At 34.3% G+C, this 17,669-nt stretch overlaps 5 protein-coding genes across 5 annotated transcripts; 3 read left to right on the top strand and 2 right to left on the bottom strand.

The window, feature by feature from the left end:
- Window positions 1-7,194: 7,194 nt before the first annotated feature.
- On the bottom strand, window positions 7,195-9,464 carry F4813DRAFT_375359 (uncharacterized protein). Its single transcript, XM_049245010.1, has 7 exons — window positions 9,092-9,464; window positions 9,011-9,039; window positions 8,717-8,955; window positions 8,634-8,659; window positions 8,297-8,577; window positions 8,049-8,233; window positions 7,195-7,981 (listed from the first exon to the last, which is right to left on the bottom strand). The coding sequence occupies exons 1-7, from the start codon at window positions 9,336-9,338 to the stop codon at window positions 7,591-7,593; spliced, it is 1,398 nt and encodes a 465-aa protein (XP_049095271.1). The 5' UTR covers window positions 9,339-9,464; the 3' UTR covers window positions 7,195-7,590.
- A 1,312-nt stretch (window positions 9,465-10,776) lies between these two features.
- Window positions 10,777-12,847, top strand: F4813DRAFT_275678 (putative oxalate decarboxylase oxdC). Its single transcript, XM_049240438.1, has 6 exons — window positions 10,777-11,153; window positions 11,216-11,451; window positions 11,506-11,699; window positions 11,754-12,096; window positions 12,146-12,266; window positions 12,316-12,847. Exons 1-6 carry the CDS (start codon window positions 11,018-11,020, stop codon window positions 12,513-12,515), a joined length of 1,230 nt encoding a protein of 409 aa, XP_049095270.1. The 5' UTR covers window positions 10,777-11,017; the 3' UTR covers window positions 12,516-12,847.
- Window position 12,848: 1 nt separating this feature from the next.
- Window positions 12,849-14,136, top strand: F4813DRAFT_275679 (uncharacterized protein). The gene has a single exon (XM_049240439.1). The coding sequence runs from the start codon at window positions 13,290-13,292 to the stop codon at window positions 13,965-13,967; it is 678 nt and encodes a 225-aa protein (XP_049095269.1). The 5' UTR covers window positions 12,849-13,289; the 3' UTR covers window positions 13,968-14,136.
- Window positions 14,137-14,839: 703 nt separating this feature from the next.
- Window positions 14,840-16,537, top strand: F4813DRAFT_275688 (uncharacterized protein). The gene is made up of 3 exons (XM_049240440.1): window positions 14,840-16,168; window positions 16,253-16,311; window positions 16,445-16,537. The coding sequence occupies exon 1, from the start codon at window positions 15,027-15,029 to the stop codon at window positions 15,882-15,884; it is 858 nt and encodes a 285-aa protein (XP_049095268.1). The 5' UTR covers window positions 14,840-15,026; the 3' UTR covers window positions 15,885-16,168; window positions 16,253-16,311; window positions 16,445-16,537.
- On the bottom strand, window positions 16,307-17,580 carry F4813DRAFT_393875 (uncharacterized protein; the record flags this gene model as incomplete). Its single annotated transcript, XM_049247489.1, has 3 exons — window positions 16,307-16,680; window positions 16,780-16,978; window positions 17,074-17,580. 3 exons carry the CDS (start codon window positions 17,578-17,580, stop codon window positions 16,307-16,309), a joined length of 1,080 nt encoding a protein of 359 aa, XP_049095267.1.
- Window positions 17,581-17,669: the final 89 nt, after the last annotated feature.

The raw sequence follows: 17,669 nt of genomic DNA, 5'->3' as shown, positions 1-17,669 counted from the left end.
AGATTATATTAATCCTAGCCTTTAATACATAATTACTATTAATAAAATTATATTTCTAAACAATAAACTTAATAACTTATTACGCATTTAATTACTATTATTAAAGATTAATAAAAAAGAATAAAAATAAGATTTATTCCTTAAGTTTATTTATATCCTTTAATTATATAAAAAGAAAAAATAATTATATATTAAATAAATTATGATTTTATGGAAGTTAATAATATTAAATATCTTTAATTAAATAATAAATTATAAGTTGATAATAGCTTAAATATTTAATTACCAAACCATAAGGAATTTTAATGTAAAAATAAAAGAGATTTTAAAAAATCGCCTTAAAGTAATGGCTTTTTTAATATTTATTAATTTATTAAATTCGGAGAAGATGAGGGAAATTATAAGTAATTTATATTACTATTTTTTCACTATTTATATATTTAAATAAAAATGGATTTACATATTTAATACAATTAAAAATAGAATAAATTAATAAATTAATTATATCGGTAAGTAGTTAAAAATAGTTATAAAAAATTAGGATTAAATTTTCATACTTAAAAAATCAATTTCGTTTAAAATAGTAGATTAAAACAATAAATAAATATGTAAATATTGGTATAAGTTTATATTATACCTGATTATAAAAAAACTAAAAGTTTTATTAAACACAATAAAATATAGTATAAATTTGTATATTTTACTTAAGAAATATATATAATTCTTTTTTGTATATTTAAACATTAAAATAATTGATAAACCAATTAAAGAATTAACATTGCTAATATCTTTATAACTTTTGAAAAATATAAGCTTTATACTTAAATATAAGTTATAACAAAGAATATTTATTATTAAGATTAAATTGAAGACATTAAAGAAACAACAAATTAAAACTTTAAATATACCGAAGATCTTAAAACAATTAATTAAACCAATTATTAATAATAGTAATGCGTTAATTAAAGAATTTTTAAATATAATAGATTTAAATAAACATTACTCATATAATTTTAAACTATATAAAATCGATTAATATAAATATAGAAAGCTTACTTTATATATATGGGCTATTAATACATATGAGACCATTATTATTTAATTATAACTTAATTTTTTAATAAAATAATTAAGTTAAAATAAATTTAAGAAATAATTTAAATAAATTAGGTTAAAGTTTAAGAAGGTTATTAATTAGATTAAAAACTATGTTAAATAAATTAAAATTAAAGTTAAGAAACGGATTAAAATTATTAAATTAAAAAATAAAAATATAAATAACTTTAACAATTAAATTAACTTATTATTATTAAAAATACATTAATTAACAATTTACACATTAAATTAAAATACTTTTTTATTAAAATTACCTTATTATTATTAATATTATTAACTTTAAAAAATATTAAACTAGTGTAATACCATATTGTTAAAAATAAAAATATTATTATATAATCTTAAATCATAAATTATATAAAGGTTTAATATTTATTATATTTTTTTAATTAAATAACCACAATTATTATTATTTAATTATATATTTAATATAAATATATTCATTATTTTCTTATATTTATAACTTATAATGAACTGGTGTGGTGCCACATCGTTAAAAGCAAGGGTATTATTATGTAATCTTAAGTTACAAGCCATATAAAGGTTTAATATTTGTCGTATTCTTTTGATTAAATAGCCACAATCATTATCATTTAATTATGCATTTAATATAAACATATTTATTATTTTTCCATATTTACAACTTATAGCCCTATCTTGCGTATTTATCATATATATCTTATCCGATCAGTAAATCCTTACAATTCTTTCAAAATATAGTGTTATTATTAGCTATTTAAGGCCTTTTACAAAGATCTAAACGTTGAAGTGATATGCCATACTTTACAGGAGATACCAACTCTTATTCAATAGTCTTATTTTACGTATTTATCTTATATATCTTATCCAATTAATAGATTTTTATAGTTTTTTTAAAATATAATATTATTATTAATTGTTTAAGGCTTTTTACGAGGATTTAAACGTTAAAGTAATATGTTATATTTTATAAAAGATACCAACTCTTGTTTAATATCTTATTAATATAAAAAATTAAGTTATTATTAATAAAACCATTAAAAATTTAATTTTTTAAAAATATATTGTTTATATTAAAGCACTTACACCATTTTTAATGCTTATATTTATCGTTTAAAAACTAATTAATAATTTTAATAATATTATTAAAAAAACCCAAATAATTATTAATATAAAAATCTTTAACAATATAAATTTTAATAATACTTACTTTATAAAATCTTAAAAAACTATACTTTAAAAAATATATTTCAAAATCTTTATAATAATAATGAATACATTAACCTTTTATTACTAATAACATACCCACCTTTTTACACAATAAGCGTTTACAATCATTACCGTTAAAAAATGATTTACATTTTATTACCTAATTATAAAATATAAAAATAATAATATATATATTTAATATTAAATAAATATATTATTTAAAAACGTTAATATAATAAATTGTTATTATAATAATATTATTATTACTTTAAAAATCTTAAAAAACTATATTAAAAATTTAACATTAATATTTATATTTCTTCATGTAAAAAACGTTTTAATTAACTTAACAAAATTATTTATTAATTTTTTTAATATTATTATTTTAAGAAAATTTATTAACTTTTTTAAATTATTAATAATAAAAAAGAAATTTATTACAATTTTAAAAATTATATTTTTTATATTTCTTAAAGATTTTAAAATATTTATTAACCTTATAAGCTATATAAAAAATAATATCTTTTATTTTGTAAAACTAGTAAAACCATTAAAAAAACGAAAAATTATATTTATTTGTTTTAACTTACAAAAAAAATTTATAAAACAAAAATAAAAACGATAAATCAATAATATTTTAATAAATACATTATTTAAAATTAAAAGATTATCTTTTAAAAATTTAAAAAATACCTTTATTAAATATATAATATTATATTTTCACAATTTTAAATAATTTTTTTATATTAATTTTAATATATTATGTAAAGATATTAATATATTTATTTATTATATTAATAATAAAAATTTATTTTCTTTAATAAAAAATGGTAAATTATTTATATATATATTATAAACCGCTATTTAATTTATAGCCTTTTTATTTAAAATATTATTATTAACGAAATAATAATATTAATTAACGGAAATAAAAGTTTTTAAATTTATTTAAATAATAAAAAAGATTTATTATTACATTAATATCGTTTAAATAAGATTATATATATTTATAAATTATAAAATTATATTAAAATTAATAAAATATAACAATTTTATTAATTTTATAATAATGAATAATAAAAATCTTTATTTGGTATAAGTAATAAAATATATTAATAAATTTAGTTTTATAATATTTTATAAACTTAAAAAATTTTATATTATTTTAAATATATTATTACGCTTACCCATTATAAATTTAAATATTTTTAATAATAATATTAAAAGCTTTAACATTCTTTTAAATAATAAAGATAAATATTAAAAATCCTTTTTAAATAAAATATTTATAACATATAAAAATACATTTCTTATAATATAATTAATTATAAAGTATATAAAAAACAATCTTTTAATAGATTTAATATTTTAAAAAATAACTTTAATATAAATTTATTTTAAATTTAAAATAAAATTATAGTTTAAATATTTTATAAACCTTAAATAAAAAAGTATTTTTAACATTATTAAAAAAAATAAATATTTTAAAAATAACACTATAATTTTCCCCTTTTATCTTAATAATAAATTATTATAAAAATTATTAAATACACATAATAAACTTTATATTCTAAGAATATATTACCCCGAGATTTTTAAAATATTAAATAAGACTTAAACGTTTTAACCTTAAATTAAACCTTATTAAACCTAATATCAAGGACTTTTAAATAATAAATTTAATAAATAAAAAAAATAACTTGTATTAAAAGTGGATGATATTATGTAAAATGGGTGTGTATAATTATAAATAATATTTATATTAAAAATATAATTATATAATTAAGGTTAAAGTTACTTAATACACCAGCATTAATTTATAACCTTTTTTTAAATTTTATCAAGGCTATAAAATTAAATTCGACCCACGAAATAAAGGTTGGGACCTAAAAAAAAAGGAAATAAAACAACACAAGTAAAGATCGAATCTTAAGCCTTAAAAAAAAATTTCGCATTACCTAAGCTATTAAGGCTATTAATCATCAGCCTTATGGTACAACCTTCCCAATATCTTAAGTATTATTAAATTTTAAATCGTATTTTAAATAAATCTATATACCGTGTAATTTAACCAACTTGACTAAGATCGATCAGGTATTTAATATTATTAAATCATATCCTTTAACCATATAAAATCGTATAGTAACGGGTCCGATCGTAATGTTTGCTATCGAATTAAATATGTATAAAAATCGTCGTACGGCTTTATTTTCTTTACAATAGATTTGGTTGATCTTATTCCTTCTCTTATTCCGATATCGTATAACCCTCGTAAATAAAGTTATTTACCTCCCTTAATATCTTAATATTAACTTAAATAAGCCTCGATATTAATTAAGTTTTTACCTCTTTTATAATAAACCTAGTAACTTATTAACTAATTAATTTGTTTCCTTTATTATTAACTTTTTATAATTAATTGTTTCGTATATTAGGTATAATATAACCTAAAAAACATTATATACTGTCCTTAAATAACCTGAAACATAACTTTAAACGTGGTAACTACCAATATTCTTGCCGACTTTATCCCCGTATCCTTTACGCATTTAATAAAGCTACCTTTTATCTCTTAGTATTTGACTAGCTGAGATGCGCCATAGCCCTTACGTATCTTAAAACTAATAACTGAATCCTAATATAATAATACTTCTTAAATCGTATCGTATTTTGTATATCTCAACTTAAGGTATAAGAATATCGATATCTCGGGGATTGTATTGACTTGATCAATAAGTAACGTGATTGTTAAGGCTCTCGATGAGGCTCTCGATGAGGCTCTCGATAAGGCTGTATCGTATCGTATATATTGACTGATATATCAAGACATGACTGAATTGACTGATAGGCAAATATCTCTGAATAGGCTGATATGACTGATATAAGGCTTGAATCGTCTGATCAGGTCATCTAGCTTATATTCAGGCTATCGGCTAAGGGTATCGATGAAGCTATCGTGGAACTGGCTATTGACTGATATATCGTAGGCCTTGTGGACTATGGGATCGTAGACCTTATTAACTATGGGAGGCTACCCGATCAGGCTACGATAAGGCATTTTCGATAATAACAGTCCTTTTAAAACTGATATTGCAGGTTTAAGTTGCTAAAGGTTGCCATTAAATAAGATTTAAACGTTTTAGCCTTAAATCAAGCCCTATTAAACCTAATATCAAAGACTTTTAAATAATAAATTTGATGAATAAAAAAAATGACTTATATTAAAAGTGGATGATATTATGTAAAATAAATGTGTGCGACCATAAATAATACTTATACTAAGAATATAATTATATGATTAAAGTTAAAGTCACTTGATACACCAGCACCAGTTTAATACTACACGGCTAAAATTATTTTAATTATAATAAAATTAATAAATAACTCATATACTTCATTATCAATTATAAAAAATTTAAAAGATATATAAAATTTTATTTAAAATATTTAATTATAAAATTTAAAAATTATTTACTTTATAATTCTTTATAATCAATTATTAATTTATTTTGTTTATTTTATATAATTATTATTAATATTACCTTTAATTTATTGAACTGGTGCTGGTGTATCAAGTGACCTTGACCCTGATCATGTGATCATATTCTTAGTATAAGTACCATTTATGGTCGCACACACCCATTTTACATAGTATCATCCACTTTTAATACAAGTCATTCCTTTTCATCATCAGTTTCAGCATCTAAAAGTCCTTGATATCAGGTCTAATAGGGCTTGATCCAAGGCCAAGACGTCTAAGTCTTGTTCATTATTAAAAATTAAAAATAATAAAAATATCTTTAATATTATAATTAATAAATTTTTAAAGGTTATTATTATTTTATTAAAATAATATAATTAATTAATATTTAATTAAACTAACGCTTATTATAATATTTTATTAATAAATAATTAAAAAATTTTAAAAATTATAATATTTAATAAAAATTTAAAATTATATTAAAATAAAACTATTATATGTTATTATATATTATTTATAAATTAATAAATAAATAAAATAATTTATTTTATAAATTAATTTAATTTTTTATTATTATTTTAATAATTTTAAAAATAATTTATAATAAAAAAATTATATTTTATGTTTATAATATAAAATTAATTTAATATAATTATTACCTACTTAATATAACTTTTTAAAAATTATTTATAAATTTACTCCTAATATTATCCTTTAATTTTTACGCGTTTTAAACTATTAAAATTTAATATTATAATTATATATTAAAATTTATAACGTAATTATAATTATAATAATAACTGTTAAAAAATATTATAATTTATAATATAAACTTATATTCTTTAAAAAAAATAATTATATTTTATTTTACCTTTATAAAAAATATAATATTTTTATAATAATTATATTAAAAAAAATTTAATTAATAATATATTAAATTATTTTATATTTTAAAATAAATTAATTATTTAATATATAAATTTAATTTTTTATAATATTTTAAAATTTATAATATTATATTTATTAATTACCTTAAATTAACCTTTTTAATAAATATATTTAAAAAACAATTATTATAATTTAATTAAATAATTTTAAAAACTTACTAAAAATAAATTATTAAAAAATAAAATAATAAATACCTTATAAAATATATTAAATTAAAAAATAAATATATAAAATAATTATTAAAAAAAATTAAATAATAATAAAAATAAATTTTTAATAAATTTCATTATATAAAAAAATTAAAATTAAATTATATTATAAATATCCTTTTTATTTTATTTATTTTAATAATAAAAATATTATTTTTTTACCCGTTTTAAAGATATTATTATATAACTTAAGGTTATTAAACTTATTTAATATATATATAAATATATATATTTTATAAATATTAGATATTCTTCTTAAATACTTCATAATACAATAATAATAAAGATAATATAACACACCATTATACTAGATACCTTATTGGTTTTCAACCACTTTTATCAAATTCACCCTTGCTAATTGCGGCGTTTGGCATTCTACGAACATTTACGGAGTGTAATATAGATCATTCATCAAGGCGGTTGCCTCTCCCGCAACTAATAATTACACCCATATTATAAGATACATGTATCATGTATCATGTATCATATGAGGCCGGTACCAAAATATCATATATCGCGTACCGCACCCAGTTGACGTGTCAAGTGAAGCGTGGGACAAGGACCATTGCTAGGAAATATTCATCCAATAGGAGCTATAGAACCCCGAACAGCGCACCCACCTTTCCATCCTCTGTCGGTCGATTCGACTTAGTAGTAAACAGGATTCTCCGGATCGGTCAAGTCAAAGACAACAGCTGAGTGCGGCTTAGCACCGCCACGGTTTGCAAACTCGCGCTGGAACTCTATGCTGCGATTAAAGCTCAAGGACCCGTCGTCGAGGATGTCGATATACAGAGCCTTATAGTCGGCCGGGGTGTTGATCAGGCCGATATCTCCCGTCTGTACAAAGTAGTCCGTTACTACGATGTGTCGCTGGTCTGGCGTGATCTTTATGTAGTGGGGACCGATTGTAGGTTGGTCCTCATCCGGGTCATCCAATCGCTTTACGTTATTCAAGTCTGAAATGTCAAGAGCAGCGATATGGTCTGCTGTTGTCAACGTGAAATAAGCGAAGCTTCCATCCGCAGTAATATCAGAGCTACCAAGTCCAGTGGTTAGTTATTTGAACCGGGGACCATATATAGATCTTGCGTGGGATCACTTACTAGATGGCAATGGTATCTCGAGCCTTAGGTCCCAGATCATATAGCAGCTTCGCTACACCTTGCTTGCCGTTACCGTCCTTACGGAAGGGGTAAATAATCCACACCTGGCCTAAGTGCACTGCAGTTGCAAGAGCAGCTCCTTCGGGATTTCCGGGAATGAACTTGACATCTTGAATACCGCCACCCTATGTTGAACATTAGAAAGGGGTAGGCTAATAGTCAGGAAACTCAAAGTTGATATCACATACATCGGGGATCTCAATGGTGCTAATAATCTCCCGTGATGGAAGATCCCAGAGCCGTAGGGTGTTAGCTCGTTGAATTCCCAAACTCGGTTTTAAGATGCTCAGGGGGACAATGAAGTCAGAAGTAAGGATGATGTTCTTCTCGAAATCAACTGCTAAACCATGTGGAGAAAACTGTTCTCCGAGGATGTTAAGCAGGCCATCCACATTCTCGGGCCACTCATGAATGATGTTAAATTCAGCATCAGTTTCGACTAGCCTTCCTGGCGATGTGCCAAGAGCAGCTGAAGTAGAGATTAGCAGAAGTTAAATCATTAGCAGGATCAACGTATTAACTTACAGCCCATATAGGTGATGAAAAACCCTCTGCCGTCAGAGTTAGTACACCGATATTCAATACTTTCTGCATAATAACAGACTTACCCATCAGGTTTCGCACGGATTTCATCGACAATAGATGAAAGTATTCCACGATTGCTCTTCTTGAAAGTTGGATGATATGGGTCCGTAGTGTCGAAATAGAAAGCAGTGTCTTGCGTCTTTAGGAGGGATAACAGTCCGCCACCAATGAGAGTCTTCCCATCGAGAGAAGGGCCGAGATGATGTGGACTATTTCCACTTGAGGGGACATCTGTGACCCAAATAAGGGTTCCAAATGTGTCCTACTAATAGTTTAGCCACCAAAGCGACTCGTAAAGCTATACCTTGGGTACTCACGTCGTCAAGACTATAAGTAGCCAGAAAATCTACAGATTATTAGATAGCCCTACAGTGTTATGCAATGGTTAGGATACTTACCCTTATGTTTATTATCGCCAGAAGCAGTCCAGAAGTAACCTATCTTCTTAGGCTTGATGTTGCTTGCCTCAAAAGGGGGACTCTCCAATGGTGGCGTTGGAATTTGTAAAATAGGTAGAGGTGGAGCGTTGCTTGTCAGGGGTTCGGTGACACCAGGAATTGTAGGAATTAATGGAGGTAAAGACAGTGCCGAAACTGACGGTGCAGTGATAAATGCAGCAAGCAGTAAGGCTACAGAGGAAGGCATTATGGAGAATGATGTCCGACCTTGAAGGTAGGTTATCTCATAGATATTGGCTTATAGGGAAGAGACAGTAAGATCTGAGTTCAAACTTATAGCGAGGTGTCAACTGACTCCCCTTATATAGTGAAATATATCTTGGAAATTTCTATAGACTCTAGCATCACATATCATCGACAATCACAAGTCGCCTCATAGTTCCTGAATTTGATACTATCCCACGAAGTGTTGACGATCCCAATTCCCCTCAGATGTTGCCATAATTCATTCGAATAGCATCACGAAGCCCTCGATCAGAGTATTATCTCGACATCGACTACTAAAGTAATCAGCTACTTCAGCTACTTCGTATGAGGTCAAGTCTCGTCACGGGAATGGAAAAATTTGAAGCTCAAGTAGCCATATACAGACTTGATCAGCGCCTTGCATTAACCCCTTCTACAGTTCCCAGGACCTGGGTAAGACAATGGTCTTCTAAAAGAGGTCGATCTACATGGATATATATCAGCTCAGGCTACAGGCTGCATAAGTCAACATCACGATGCTCCGGCAAAGCTTAGCTTGTGCAGTGCCAAGCTATCAACTCTAATAGTCTGGATGACAGTTACCGGGACATGGGTTCCTTCTGGGTAGGCTAGTAAGGATAGAATCACATCTAAGTATAAGCTTTTGATCGTGGGGTGGTGGCCTCATCTTCTAATTATCGCCGACCTTACGAAGTAACCAAAGTTTCATATTAGGTGTAGGCGGCCAAAATAGTATTTCTCCTATTTACGTTCAAAATCACGTAACAGGCAGTGAATGTTTTTAAAACTAACAATCATCGCTTAAAGCCTTTTCCCCAAGGAGTACAATCTAGGAAATAGGTTATACAGTCATGAGTTTACTCACCGGTGCCTTATAGCTTGCAGTAATCATACGCCACTCTCACATTCTGGTTTTATATGGTGATATTATTCATAGAAGCTAAAGGCGAGAAAGAGATAGGTAAGCTACCTGTTAGTTATTATCCCTAAATGCAAGCGTAACAACTATCCTGTCATGAACGTCGTTCACTTGCCCCTTTTGGAAATAAACGCTAAGTAATATGCCGCGTTCTCCCCCTTGCCTTAGTTATGGATCTAGCTATTGAAAGCTACCACTATGTTTGTGTGCCGCAACGAAGCCGCAAGATGGCGCAAGCAGTCACTAGCAATTGCAAGATCATGATGGGCGCAGATAGTTCAAGATTTCATTCCTTCTACTGCAACCTTAGTGTATCACTCATCAAACTATGCAGAATTTACTCCCCATTGATGGCTCGCCAAGACATGACGTTATTTTAATATAGATGGTGCGTTTAGGAGCGCGGCTGATTATAGGCCCTCGCATATGAGCAATAGGCAACGTCACGCGGGAATCTCATCAAGTTCATTAATATCTCCGGGGTCAATATCGCTTGGCGCTGCGAAGTAGGTATTTGGGGCGTGTTTTTCTCGTGCATCGTAGAGTTAATACCCCTGGCTGGGCGTGAATAAGGAGAGGTGCCTAAAATTGGCTATTGCAATGGCGTGCCCTGCCGGATGAAAATCCGTATATTAGAAGGTGTATATAAGCCAGTAGCAGCTTATACTCGCTGCATGATCTCCTGAACTACATCCGCCCTGCAGCACTCTTATTTCTAATATCGCACTCGAGTAGCCAATATGAAGGTTCTCCAAACCTCCTTCACATTTCTCGCGGCATGGGGTGCCAGCGGCTCTGTTATAGAGCGTCAAAGCAAGGGTGGCTTCGAAGACGGCCAGCCGATTGACGGTAACGGAAAGGGTGCACCATTCTCAGGTACTTTTCACTATAGATATCGCCAGTATTCTGAACTATTATATTAACCATGCGCTTCTTAGGCGGGACAAACCATGCCCTTGACCTCCAGAATCCAGACAACCTTGGCCAGCAAAGCACCGATAATGGTGTTGTACCAAACCTCAAATGGAGCTTTTCAGACTCGAAGACGAGGATCTTGAGGGGCGGCTGGGTTCGAGAACAGGTTGTAACAGATCTACCCAGCAGTAAGCAGATCTCATCTGCTCAGCAGCATTTGACTAAGGGCTCGATCCGTGAGCTGCATTGGCATCGAGTGGCAAGTACTGCATCGACCGGATATAATATTTATTCACTAACAATATGACCTCAGGCCGAGTGGGGATATGTCTATGCTGGGTCAATCTTGGTTTCAGGGGTAAACCAGGATGGTCAATTCGAAGTTGCTAAGCTCGATGAAGGGGATGTTTGGTACTTCCCTAAGGGTGTAGCTCATACCGTCCAAGGTCTTGAGGATGAAAATGAATTCCTCTTAATATTTGACGACGGTAATTTCGATGCTGTGGGGTAAGTCATCGTCCTCAACCTCATCACCAGCTAACCCACGCTAACGAATCCAAGGACAACTTTTAATGTAGATGATTGGATTACGCATACTCCTAAGTCGATTCTTGCCAAGAACTTTGGCCTTCCTGAGTCTGCCTTTGGTTCAGTGCCGTCTCCAAACCCGTATATCTCCAACGGAACTATTGATCACCATAACGTGACTGGTGGCAATGGTGAGCTCACCGGCAATGCTTCATTCGCTTATTACTCGAAAGACCATCCTCTGGAAAAGGTCCCCGGAGAAGGCGGTACACTTCGCATTGTTGACTCGAAAACGTTCCCCATTGCGACAACGATAGCCGCCAGTATTGTCACTCTTAAGCCTGGTGGTCTGCGAGAGCTGCACTGGCATCCAAACGTAAGCCCTACGTATTATCTCCCGGTTTCGTATCTAAAACAGTTCTTAGGCCGAAGAATGGCTTTACTTCCATAAAGGTCAAGGGCGCGCGACCGTGTTTATAGGTAGCGCTGCTGCTCGGACATTTGACTTCAGAGCTGGAGATACGGGAGTGTTTCCGGATAATAGCGGTAAGCTTAGGTCTCAACTTCCTAAGACTTGTATAACTAATGAACCAAGGTCATTACATAGAGAATACTTCAGAAACCGAAGAATTGGTATGGATCGAGATATACAAGAGTGATCGAGTCGAAGATATCTCCCTAACCCAGTGGCTCGCTTTAACGCCAGCAGGTATCGTAGCCACATCTTTAAACATTCCGCTCGACGTGGCAGAAAATTTGCAGAAGGAGAAGCAAATCCTCATCAAAAATAGGTGAGTGGCTTGTACGACTCGTATAAGCTCTCGCATGGAAAGACACTGTAGCCTTCTTCATGTTGGTGCAATAATTCAGAACTTAAGATGTAATTCATAATATGATAGCCTATCGGCGTTGCTACTGCACCCATGTCCCATGTATACATGCCATGCATACATGGCCTTCTCTTACTCGTCAATGGTCCTGTCCTAAGCATAACAAATGCGTCGTGCGGCAACAGTCGACGACCTCTAAGGACCGCTAGCATATACTTCTACCTCTCTATTGAACTTCAAACTCCACGTACGATAGGACCTACTACTCCTGACTTACATCCACCTATCTTGAAAAAAGAGATATATATATGTCGAGGTAGAAGAGAGACCGTAGATCTAGAAGCTATATTCTCACGGTTGTGTCTTAGCAGTAAGGCTAGCGTGCGACAAAGCCACTACTAGGTAAATCCATTGTGTTGGGTGAGACCAATGTTACCATCATCTTATACGCACATAGCCCCCAATAACTACCTAACCAACAAAATCTCAGCTGACATAAATAGCAAAGCTGGGTGCCCAAGAAGTGCAACAATTGCACAGCACCGGCCACCCCAGCATTGTCAGCCCTAACAAATAGAGAACCTTAACTCTCAAAAGGTGAGCAGTCATAAAGTCAATAAGGCTCGCCCCATCGAGTGAGTATGTTAGTTTCCTTTCTCTCTCGGGTTTTCGTTTTCTCGATCCCAAGTTACCCTCCATCACCTTCAACAATACCACCAGAGGAAATCATAAAAACAGAATGTCAAGATTGTCGCTTGCCCTCAAAGTTGCCGTAGGCCTGCTTATGGTCGATTCGATCATCGAATTAGCATTTGTCAGTAGCATGGTCGCATGGTTACATCGGACAGCTAGTAAGGGGTTCTCATTCAACTATGGCGGCTCAACATATCATCTGGCCGGCGATCCAGTTCATATAATGACTGACCAAGGGCATACGAGTAACGGCGCCGCTGGAACTGCCTTCGTTCTCATCGGGCTGGGCGGCATACTCGCATTCTTGCTCCGGTCCTGGTCTCAGAATAAATATGGCGAGCTGGGAACCTTCGCACGATTTATATACTACCTTTGGGTATCGCTAAACATTCCGGCACTCCTCCTCACTACTGGGGCACTCGCCTATGTGTTCGCAGTTACAAACGCGCACGAGGGGCAAAGCATTGACGTCCCCTTAGCTACCACTTTGGATAGTAGCAAGTACCCATTGGAGTTCTGGACGCCACAGAATTGGTTCTCGGCTGTGCTTCAGCTAGACCTAGTCGACGCAAGAGACGATATAGAAAGTCACGTACGCGTGATGAGGGGGTGGCAGTACAACTTGATTCCGATGTTCATCGTTCAGCTTGGCGTTACTATTCTTGCGGTATGGAAATTCATCGGCTGGCGACGGCAAGAGGTCTTTAATCGCGGGGAGAAGTAGTACAAGAGGGTATTAGGTATCCGCAAATTACCTAGTTAAATGTCTTTCGTGTTTGGAATTCAGGTATGGTGGAGAAATCTGGCAAAATATCGTTGTGCTTCTGTTGAAATAAAGGGGGATACTCTCGGGTATAAATTCGGCTTGTTCGTCTAATAAGAGACTAGCTATACTCATTGTGTTCCCATGATAGGTTTCTATACAGCCGCTACTAGCGCGCTACTGGTATATGGATGCCTGGTACAATACCTAAGGCATTAACCCAGGTTAAGGATTTATAGTAAAAAGAATAGTTAAACATGCCTATTATCTTGGCATTTTTGTCTTAACAACTCGGTTAGTCAGATATTATTAACATATAGGCCGTCCAAGTGTCTAAGTACAAGTAAGAATGTCGCTAAACTACCTCGTACATGTAAGTCAAGCATTGACATAACACCGAGTTACACATGGATAATGGATATTTGGACTTGGAGAGCCTCGAGGCACATTTATATTATTGACCTCAAAGTACATAAACTAACCCCACATTCTCTCTTCCTGGACACTTTGTGATACAGCACGACTGACACCCACAAGGCTGAAGAACAGTGGTACAGACAAATTCATCAAGATTTAGTGTCACGATCAGATGAAAGGTAGTGTCAAAGGAGGTGAACATTAAACCTAGATGTTACGGACTCTTAACTTCCGAATAGAACAACTTCATCTCGACTTTCTTGATATGTAGCTCGCAATTTAGCGCGCGGGGCGGCTCAGGGTATCAGGGGTACGATTTATGGGTGCAGACGGTGGCATGTAGCGAATGGCAGGGATCATCGTGTACATGCATAGCACGAGGTCCCTTGTTCCAAAGTCCCTGACCGTATTGCCCTTTACTTTTTACCCCTCCGTCATCCTTTCATTCCTTCTCGTCAGCAAGAGGCCTCTCAAATACCCATATAAAATTCGTTCAGATCTTACCACAGCTAGTTACTTTCAATCCTATTAACATTGTACAAAATATAAACAGAAACACGTTGTCGTGATATTCTAGATATCGGGGCCTACTTCGCACCGAATATGTCAAGCCAGGATTACTACGGTGGTGGTGGTGGTGGTGGCTATCCACCATCCCAGAACCAATACCCGCCTCAAAGCTATAACCCTCAACAGCAACAGTACCCGGGTCAGAGTCCTCCTCCAAACCAGTACCAGCCTCAAGGCTGGAGTCACGACAATAATCAATACGGCGGGCAGCAGTACGGTGCACCACCGTCGTCACATACCCCGAACTCTTACGGATCACCGCCTCCGGGCCAGTACTCGCCTTATCCGCCGCAACAACAACCTTACGGTGCACCCCCACCACAAGGGAGCCATTCCCCTTACTCTGGCGGCCCTCCCCCTTACGACAATCATTCTAGCTCGGCGCAGGGCCAAGGCTACCCGCCGCAGGGTTACCCGAATCAATACCCTTCTCAGCAACAGCACCAACAACACCAACAACCGCCGTACCAGCAGCAACAACAGCAGCAACAGTACCAACAGTACCCTCCTGGGCAACAGGGTGGTGACTACCCGCACGATCCCAACACTGGTGATAGGGGACTAGGGTCATTAGTAGGAGGCGTACTCGGAGGTAAAAAAGGCGGCGGCGCCCCACTAGCAGCCATAGGTGCTGCAGCCGCTGCGCATTACCTTGGCGGTTCTTCTCACGGAGGTAGCCACGGAGGTCAAGGGGGTGGATATGGAGGAGGTCATGGCGGAGGACAGGGGGGCATGGGTATGGCCTCGGCATTCGCTCCCGCTGCTGCATTTGCTGGCGCCTATGGTGGCAGCAAGTTGCACAAGAAGGACAAGAAACATAAAAAAGACAAGAAGCACAAGGGCCATAGCCGCAGCAGCAGTTCGAGCAGTGGAAGTAGCAGGAGCAGCTAGGTAAAGCCAATGGGTGGGTGGCCTACCACAAAGGCGTGAGATATATACTGAGCGAAGTTTGGGGATGGGTGGATAGGGATCACGATTTCGTAACGATAAATTGGATTCAAGCTTTATGATTTAGGTCATCTAGAGCCAGGGTCTTTTCATCACACTTCCATATAACGCTTCGCCAAGCCTACGATCTTAAGCCACTTTTGATTATGATTATCGTCTCGTCGGAGCAAACGTCGCTACCATCGAATCCAGTTGTGACACGTTCTCTTTTAACAGGTACTATTCTGGTAGGTGTAAACCCCCTATGAAAATACCAGTTCTTGTTGATAGCTTGTTAAACATAAGTGAATCACGTATGCTAACTATTACAGCCCTCAACTAGCGACTAATCCCATGTAACGGCTCACTTGCCATACCTCAAGAATCTAAGGTATGTTCAAGGCCTCGTACATCCACTGCCGCCCACCACCGTCCTTTTTCTTAGCATCAACCCTATACTCGCCATCTCTATCACTATCATGAAGCTCCAAATACTCCCGCGTGCGTAATCTCATCCACTGCAGACGCTCCAGAATACGAAACTGCAGCACGAAGCGTTTCTGGCGCGCGCGAGACCAACCCGGCCGTACGTCCAGACACAGACATAGCAGGTGCGCAAAGAACCGCGGCAGCAAGCCCTTGTGCTGCCCGCCGAACAGCTCCAGCCGGTCCGGCACGATGGAGACCTGCAGGTCACGCGCGTTGTTCATGTGGAAGAGGGCTGTGCTCATCACGGCGTAGATCGTGTGCCGGGGAGGTACTGTCGGAAAAACAGAGACGGCGATGTTAGCAATGTTTTTGGGCTGAAAGGAATTACGTGCTGTAGACGTAAAAAGGAAAGGGGGTTGGATACACCTACCAGGACCCCGTAGGGTCTCTTCGATCTGCTCGCAGATATGGTATACAGTCCGGTAGCGAATCCGGCTCATGAAATGTTCTCGCGAGTCCACCTCATCGATGAACCCCGGTGCTTTCACGTGTCTCCAGAATTCTCGGATATCCTTTCTGCGCGATATCCTGTCAACGTGATACGTATCATGCCAGATGAGTTCGTCCCACTGTGCATATACGTTTCCGTTAGCTAATGATATGCAGACCGTTATGTTGGTACAAGATAGGCAAAGTCATCCAGGGGTAGAGGAGTCCTCCTTACCTCGCGATCCCAGATACTAATCGTATGCACGCCCTTCTGCAAAGTATTCTTACGATCAATCCTGTGCTTGTGTATAAAGCATAGAAAACGATATCGCGCGGGAGGGGAAAACTCCATTGATTGATTGTTATTGTTATCATCGCCTCCGTAGCGTATGGACCGCCATCGCCGCTTCAAGTCCTGGCATACCTCGAAATCTAGCTCGATTTCGGGGTAGTTTGGTAACAGGTCGTTCTTTTCATCAAGCCGGGCGGGTGGGATCATAGTGATCGGGTAGAAGTAGGCCCATGGCCGCTCTCCATCATCGTCAGTCCCCTGGTTGCAGTTATAGGCATTTAGTGCGAGAGGCACTGCCTCCAGCCGCGGGTAGCTGCTCCGAGCCAGAGCCTTGAGTACAGCTACTAGGTCACAGAACTCATCGTCACTTAAGTCTGGGAGATTCCGATCATTGTCGCCTAAGTACATGAACGGCACCGGCTTAATAGGAAATGGAAATGACGAGGACATTATGTGTATTATCTGTATTTGTACCTTGCTTGAAGGAGTCCAGTTCCTAGTTGGTTGCTAAGGACGGTAGAGTTCCAATAAGCTAAGTC

Source organism: Daldinia decipiens (genome assembly GCF_022478715.1).
Source record: "Daldinia decipiens strain CBS 113046 unplaced genomic scaffold F4813scaffold_50, whole genome shotgun sequence".
In the NCBI taxonomy this organism is placed as follows: domain Eukaryota; kingdom Fungi; phylum Ascomycota; class Sordariomycetes; order Xylariales; family Hypoxylaceae; genus Daldinia; species Daldinia decipiens.
Note: the sequence above shows the minus strand (reverse complement) of the source record. Positions and strands in the feature narration are given on the sequence as shown.